Source organism: Anas platyrhynchos, chromosome 20 (genome assembly GCF_047663525.1).
Source record: "Anas platyrhynchos isolate ZD024472 breed Pekin duck chromosome 20, IASCAAS_PekinDuck_T2T, whole genome shotgun sequence".
NCBI lineage: Eukaryota > Metazoa > Chordata > Aves > Anseriformes > Anatidae > Anas > Anas platyrhynchos.
Genome location: NC_092606.1, coordinates 3,137,093 through 3,145,202, shown reverse-complemented (window position 1 = coordinate 3,145,202; position 8,110 = coordinate 3,137,093). Strand labels below are relative to the sequence as shown.

The 8,110-nt window shown below is 40.7% G+C and overlaps 1 protein-coding gene across 2 annotated transcripts in view; it reads left to right on the top strand.

Annotated features, from left to right (window-relative positions):
• The window catches only part of RPS6KB1 (ribosomal protein S6 kinase B1), a 48,980-nt gene that overhangs the window by 33,112 nt on the left and 7,758 nt on the right, over window positions 1-8,110 (top strand). The window contains exons 1-9 of one of the 2 annotated variants that reach the window (XM_027471787.3): window positions 5-227; window positions 3,257-3,306; window positions 4,316-4,436; window positions 4,806-4,874; window positions 5,271-5,418; window positions 5,713-5,770; window positions 6,707-6,807; window positions 7,530-7,620; window positions 7,801-7,891. In XM_027471787.3, coding sequence (XP_027327588.3) covers window positions 156-227; window positions 3,257-3,306; window positions 4,316-4,436; window positions 4,806-4,874; window positions 5,271-5,418; window positions 5,713-5,770; window positions 6,707-6,807; window positions 7,530-7,620; window positions 7,801-7,891 — 801 coding nt within the window. In that variant the 5' untranslated portion in view covers window positions 5-155. Of the gene's footprint in view, window positions 1-4; window positions 228-3,256; window positions 3,307-4,315; window positions 4,437-4,805; window positions 4,875-5,270; window positions 5,419-5,712; window positions 5,771-6,706; window positions 6,808-7,529; window positions 7,621-7,800; window positions 7,892-8,110 lie in introns of those variants that run through there. The other variant, XM_038165785.2, reaches the window with a different exon arrangement.

Below are 8,110 nucleotides of genomic sequence, written 5' to 3'. Positions count from 1 at the left end.
TCCCTTTCCGCGCATGCTCGGCGCGGCGGGGCGCATGCGCAGCGCGGCCGGGCAGCCGGCGATGGCGGCCGTGGCGGAGTTGGGGGGTGCGGGCCCATGAGGCGGCGCAGGCCCCGGGCACGCAGCGCAGCCGGGAAGGGGGCGGCGGCGGCGCCATGGCGGGCGTGTTCGACATCGACCTGGACCAGCCCGAGGACGCGGGCTCGGACGAGGAGCTGGAGGAGGGGGTGAGAGCGGCGGGCGCGGGCCGGCGGCGCGGGGCGGGCGCTGAGGGGAGCGGCGGGGCCGGGGCCGGGGCCGGGGCCTGGGGCTGGGGCCGGGGCTGGGGCCGGGGCTCCCGGGGCCTTCCCGCCCGGCCGGGGCCGGCGCTGAGGGGAGCGCGGCTGAGGCGGGGCCGGGCCGGGGAGGGCGAGGCCGCGGCCGTGAGGGCCCCGCGCCCGCCCTGCCCCGGCCGCCACCGCCTGGCGCTGCCCGCGGCCCCTCCCCAGGGACAGCTCCGCGCTCCCCGGCCCGGCTGTCGCGGCGCTGGGTTTGTTTTTTATTCGCCGTGCCTCGTTCTAGCGCCAACGCGGGGCCGCCGGGCTGTGTGGGGCTGTGTGAAGGCGCTGCTCTGGCGCCAGAATTAAAAGCGGAGCTTTGCAGCGCTGCCTCACGTCTGCGGGTCGGCCGGCGTCCCCGGGTCACCTTGTGATCTCCAGCCTGCCGCCCTGTACCAGCTCCGTGGGTTATGTCAAAACTTCAGCAGTCTTACTGCAGCATCTCCATTAAGCAGCTGTGGTACTAAAAAAGAGTTATCAATAATTGTTTTCTATATTAGATGCTTGAACTGCAGCCACGTTTATTTTATGCTGTTAAAACACTGCTCAGAGTCTCTGGGATGCCCGCTGTCACAGCTGGAATTCCCACACCGCACGTAAGCTGTGGAGGTGTTTGACAGCTGCAGGCATGAACAGGCCTCAAGATTGCAGGAAAAGCACTGTTTGTCACCTCAGTAATCAATAGAGCGTCTGGCTTTAAAAATGTCTATTGCATCACACCGCTATTGCTGCCAAGGGCAGGTTCTAAGGGGAAGGCAAGAAAGTTTAATTTTTTTTCTCTCACGTTCTAATAATTCAGTCATGAGAGATGATTTAAATGTTTTATTAGTTATTGTGGATTTTGAAAAAGATGGCATGACTGAAATATTTCTGGCAGTTTCTGTGAATGTGAATGTACGGTGGCAACATGATGTGGTTCCTGGGTTAAATTAAGTGAAGATTCGAATGGACCTGATGTTACAACAGGACTGACATGTAGGGAACAGCAGAGCAGGAAAGAAAGGGAAGTGTTTCAGGAAAGTGTAAGGGAAAAACTGTTATAAGCATCAGGAAGAGGTTGCAGCCAGAGCAACTGAGATCATTAAACTGAAAGTGAGCAAGATGTAAAGCCTGTGGTGTTTTGTCTAATCTCAGTGGTGCTGGACCACAGCACCGCCTGAATGCTGTGAGCCTAGTAGCATCCAGAACAGAGCAGTTGTAGTTTTAAGGAGGTATGGCTGTTGAAAACCTGAAGAATCAATTAAATGGAGTGTTAACTCATAAAATGTACAGCTGTTTGCACAAATTATTATGGTGAAAAAACCACCTTTATTTTATAGCTTGTAATAAATGAAACAATAAGTACAAACTAAAGGGCCTCTAGCATCACAGCTGGAATGCTGTCGTGTTTTTTGGTTTTGAAACAAGAAGAAATCCTGAAAATAGTTGAGTAAAAAGTAAAAGTAAAATAAAGTAAAAAAAGTAAATTTTGTTCATGTTAATACTGAGAAGGAAAACCATAGTTGACAGCAGCAAGCACAATCTGTACAGGCTTTGCCAGAACCTTTGGGTAACTTGGGAAGAGAAGTTGTTCTGGGAACGTGATGGGTGTTTATTCTCTGTGTTTGTTGTTGTCTAACGGTAGGGTCAAGGGCAGCTTTAGCAGGTTTTATTGTGAAACAGATGTCAGTTGGCTGGATTTCTATAATAAATGGTATCGAGAGGACGGGAGCTAGCATATCTCTGACCTGGAAACAGACTTGAACTTTTGGACTTGGCGATTGCTTGTAGGTGGCACCAGGAGTTAAATTCCCCTCTAGACTACCCCCCACCCAGAAAATACAGCAGCCTCAGTAAGCTTTGTTGGTCAAATGATTTGGAAGCAAGGGAAAGCTTATAATATGATTTTATAAGCCAAAAGTCTAACCAGATATCTTAACATACACTCCATATCTTGGTCTGCTATTTGCAAATCTTTTTTTTTTTTTCTGCTTCCCTGAATTACCCAAGTCACTCGTTATAATATCTGTATTCAGTCTGTAGATTCCAGGCTGTTTCTCGCTAACTTGTGGTCTCTATTTGTGTGCGTATTTATAAATCTAAAACTGTAAACTATAGTCTAAAGCTTACTAGAAGCTTGCCCATTCAATTCTATTTGTGTGCATTCCAGCTGTCTGCCTGGTTTGCGCTTCTTTTGCCATCTAGAGCCATAATTAGAGGAAGGCATTCTCGTGCATAAGGGATCAAGTTGAAAATTCTTCGAAGAAAATATCTCTTCGAAATTGAGCTGCATTCCTTGATGGTGACTTGTCCTGGTGCTGAACTGCTAGAGCCTTCTTTGCTAGTATTTATGCATTAATCTGTCTGAATGATTATTGGTCAGAAAAGGTGTTTAACACCAGAGTCAACCTTAATTTTTTCATCACTATTGGGATTTGATTATTATCAATATAGAATAATAAAGCTGCCTTGGTTCATTATTTGCTTCTAGTTCATGTGAATCCCAGTTCATCAGTTCAGGCTTTACTGTGGTTCTAATTTGCATAGAACTGAAGGAGGTATTTAAAATTCCGACGGAAGAGCAACTGTAAATAATAATAAAATAATAATAATGCGATGCCTTAACATTTTTAGGGTTCACTTAGGGGATGAAATTGTTACTTCTAATATATAATTGGGTGATAATTCAGTCAGGTAAACCAGTGTTTCCCTGTGTCATTTTTCTGAGATATGTTGAAGTTCTGCAACTCTTGCACAGGATTTCGTAGATTTGTTATCTTCTGCTGGTAACTCATTATTTATGACATTTAAACTTGTCTAATTATATATATACACACATATATAAGAAATTAAATTATATATATGTGAAGAAGTTGTCATATACATCAGTACATCTATTTTTCACTCTGCTGTGTTTCTTATGTTGTAATTAATCTTGCTTCTACTCCTCCCGTCCCCAGGGTCAATTAAGCGAGAGCATGGACCATGGAGGAGTTGGCCAATATGACCTGTAAGTTGCTGCTAGGAAATGTTCTGTACTATTCATGCCAACTGTATATGATCTCTACTTTTATTACATTGTTAAGTTGAACAGAAAATCCTGTCATTCTTGTTCGAGTTGTTTCTAGTTGTTTCTTAACACTAAAATTTGTGAATTGTATCTTGAAATAAAACAACAATAATAAAAAAAAATTCTGGCAAAACCTGCTGTTGTGTTTAATCCTTGTTTCTCCTAACACACCTATTGGATATGACTAATACTTGCGCTATGAATGTAGTGCACTGTTTGCAGAACACTGTATGTTCTGTCAGTTTTATAAAGGTTACAGTGCATGTTTGCGTAGCAGTCTGAAGCAGACAAGAGTTCAGAAGTTCTGATTTAAAGTTCATGAGACAGCTACCACTTAGCTGACTTCATGTATAGATTTCCAGATTGTTTTCAGTGTCCCTTGTAAGAAGAGGGCAGTGACAGTTAAAACAGTTCAGTTACATTTACTTCAGTGGGGTCAATGTGTTGGCCTTGCTCTGTGTTTTTCCAGAAATATGTGATTTTGAAGCATCATTAATTTATGGTCCAGTCTTCTTTTGTGGCATGTTCAGAGTAGTGAGACTTTTTTTGTTCCAGCTTTTTCTGCATGTTATTTATGTTACAGAAGTCTTACCGTGACCGCTGGTACTATTGAATGTGATTTAAAACACACTATAGCCCTGTAGATCTTGTGAAAATACCTAAGTCAGTTTGAGGCTGTGGTCCTTCAAACTTAATTCTGGTATAACACAAAGATTTATTATGCATTAAAATGAAGGAATGGTCTTTTTTTTTGTGCAAGTTGCAACTTACTGCTTTGCACACATCTAAATACAATTTCTGATGCTAAGAATTCTCCAGATCTCCAAAGCAGCCATTCAGTTATGTCAGTTATACTCTAAGTTTTGCAGTAAGTAATTTGCTTGATTACTATCTCTTGATTATTTTAAAGTATTGGGTAGTCTTATATTCTTGTTTCGGTTTTATCCAGTGGCATGGAACATTGCGAAAAATTTGAGATTTCAGAAACTAGTGTAAACAGAGGTCCAGAAAAGATCCGACCCGAGTGCTTTGAGTTACTACGCGTACTTGGCAAAGGTGGCTATGGAAAGGTAAGGAACTCTTTTCTGCAAGAATAAATCTGTTATACTGAAGTCAGACAAAGTACTCACCTGCTGCCTTTGGTGAGGTCTAGTCTTACCACCCTGTATTCTGAAAAGTTCACCCTCCCTGAAGGTAACCTCAGGGCTGCCAAGGTTGGGGTCTTGGGACCATGGTCAGTGGCAGGGCCTCACCAGCTGGGGGCAGTACAAAGTATTCCAAAGTAGTTCAGGTTCAGATAATTAGCTCTTCTCCATCAGGCAGCTTTGCAGTTTGCAGATGACCTTGTATCTGTTTTCGAGAACTTTGTTTTTAACTTTTGACAGCTAATGCAGTTCATAATAATAATAACTGGTAATTTCTGTATCGGTGTTGTGTAGGTATTTCAAGTACGAAAAGTAACTGGAGCAAATACTGGGAAGATTTTTGCCATGAAAGTTCTTAAAAAGGTAACGTGAATGTTTAGCTGTTACAGTTATATAATTATTTAATATACCTGAAATCAGTCTTTATCTGATATGTACAGTTGCTACAGAGAAATAGCTGAAATTATAATTAATCTAACTAAATTGCTTACCCTGTTAAATTCTTAGTGGAGAATTTAAATACTTCAAAAGATTCCTTCCAATCTAAAGTATTCTCTGACTTTTAAATAAATAAAGAATTAAACTTTGGCAAGAAACCTGTCATGTTATGTTGATATGGGGAAATTTTTATCCTGTTTTTGACTCACATATAGTGTTGTGATTTAGTAAACTCAGAATGAAGCTAAATATAAAAGTCTGAATTGTTTAGTGTGTTTTTGTACTTACACACTTGTTCTTGTACTCACTTGCTTTTTGTAGGCAATGATTGTAAGGAATGCAAAAGATACAGCTCATACAAAAGCGGAGCGGAATATATTGGAGGAAGTGAAACATCCCTTCATTGTAGACTTAATTTATGCCTTTCAGACTGGTGGAAAACTCTACCTCATCCTTGAGTATCTCAGTGGTCAGTATATGAAGTTCTGTTACCTTATTCTTGGTATCTTAGGTAACCTAGAACTTGGGTTTCTAATGATAAATAAAAGGGCAACTAACTATTGGCATCACATCTTAAAAATGTACAGTAGGCTAGCATTAAGAATACCTAGAATTTGTCGTCATTTTATGTGAAACAACTCTTTGTAGAGCAGTATAGATTAACTGTTTTTAATAGTTTTCCTGGAAAACAGTTTTTTCCCTGACTAAAATAATAGAATGCACTTTAATAGAGTATTCTAACTTCTAACTTTTCTCATGACAGGAGGAGAACTATTTATGCAGTTAGAGAGAGAAGGGATATTTATGGAAGACACAGCTTGGTAAGTGAAACTATTTTGGTAAACTAATAGGGTTTTTTTGAGTGCTTAAATTGTTCGTTCTAACTTGGGAGAACTCTAACTACTCATTCATTTCATCGTCTAGAGAAAACAGCAATTAACTGGGCTTTGGGAAGATGTGTGTGTTCTGTGCTTACCAGTTTGTGCTGGCAGAACTACAGTCTTACTGCCAGAGAGGGTCTGCTGCTGGTTGCTGAGTGTGGCTGCATTCCACAGGGCTGTGGTAAAGGATGTGGGGAAAAGACTGAAAGACTTGCTCTGAATCCGCTTGTGGTTTTGATCCATGTGCAATTTTACCAGCCAATTACTGACAAATTACTATCGAGTCTGTGTTCTCCTAGTGATCAGATATGTGAAGTGATAAAGGTAATTATTCTAATGAATGAGAATTAGCCTTTTGAGTAGTGATATTTTACATATAAACAAGCTGAAGTTACCTCTTTTTGATTAGGTTTCACGCAACTAAATATGGTTGTATCTTCCCACAGCACATGCTGATAATGTCTTAGAAAAGCTTTGAAGTGCGTATGAGGCTGTAGTACCGCTCCACTGATAGCACTCAGGGTGCTGCCAGTTGCACTCTTAGCTTCAGGTTTTTTTTTTCAGCTTTGACGTCTAGATGCAGACTGAAGCATGTTTTAAGCAGTAACTGGTAAATTCAGATTCCTTCAAATAGATAATAAAGTAGCTACCGAGCAGATAAACCTAATGCTAATGGTGTAATTTTGTAGTTCAATTGGACTGTCTGTGCCCTTTGGCAAACAAACCTCAAAGGCATCATTGTTTCTCTAGCTTATTCTCTCCAACACTTCTAATGATACTTTCAAGGAATCATTGCTGTGTACATAGTAGCCTTAGTGCTTAAGATGCTTCCCATGATTGAATGTATCTAATTGTGTGGCATGTGTTCTCTTCCAGCTTTTACTTGGCAGAAATCTCAATGGCACTGGGGCACTTGCATCAAAAAGGAATCATCTATCGTGACCTGAAGCCAGAAAATATCATGCTTAATCATCAAGGTAAAATTGTAATAATAGTTACACTGTCGGTCTTTTGAAAGTAATTCTTTAAAGGTCACAACACTTCATTCTTACAAGAATTTCTTTGTAACAATGGCGTGTTCGTTATCACTCCTGATATAACTGTGTAACTGCCAAAGCTAATTGCTTGCTTTTAGACGTAGCTTCCTCAGATTTAATGGAGAGGATCCAGCACGCTCCAAGTTCTATGTATATAGACCCAGGCACTTTTTGAATGGTTGCTTTGCTACTTCTGCATCTCTGAAATTTATTTGAGCATAATTCTACTGGTTCATTTTAAACTATTTAAAGATCTGTGTCTCCATTGCACCTCTACTGACACTTCAGTAACAGGGATAACTGAAGACATTAGCTAGGAAGGGATGAATTAGGTAGGATGCCAAATAATCTGCAGATGATATGACTGATGGAGCTGTTGACACTTTAGCAGCAATTCCTGAATGCACAGTTACTTTGACTGTATGACACTGACTTAGCCTGGCAATCTGTACCATACAGGATTTTCATGTTATACTAAACAACTTATTCTTTATTTTTATGGGTGATTACCTCATTCTGGTTTAGAACTGAATTGCTTCCTCAGACAATTGAGGTAGTTCAGAGTTATAGCATAGTGATGTTAACAATATTTTTTAATGTATCTTATATATATGTCAGAATAGTAGCATTTGTGTTCTTAAATATTATTTATTTGATTTCAGGTCATGTAAAATTGACTGACTTCGGATTATGTAAAGAATCTATTCATGACGGAACAGTCACACACACATTCTGTGGAACAATTGAATACATGTGAGCTGCCAGATGAAACGTAGAAGTATTACTGTGGGCTGGGGGTAGTGGTTAAATTTTGCCTTTTTTAACTGGTTGTTCATATGTTCAGTCATGGAAATTTTACTTGAAAATGAGCAGTGAGCAGAATTAGTTAAGCTTGTTAAAATACTTTCATATTTTCAATTTTTCTTATTATAGGGCCCCTGAAATCTTGATGAGGAGTGGGCATAATCGTGCTGTGGACTGGTGGAGTTTGGGGGCATTAATGTATGACATGCTGACTGGAGCAGTAGGTGCACAGTTATAATTGCATGTATTTCTCTTTATAGCTTTTGAAGTTATGCATATTCTAATTCAATTGCATGTATAAATATGTATATAACTGTAGAGGCTGCAAATAAGAAATATAACTAAAATATGGCTATACTTTGACTACAGTCATGAACTGCTCTCATCCAAACAATTAGCTGGAAGTCCCATTTGCAGTAATTTTATCTGCTTTATAAAT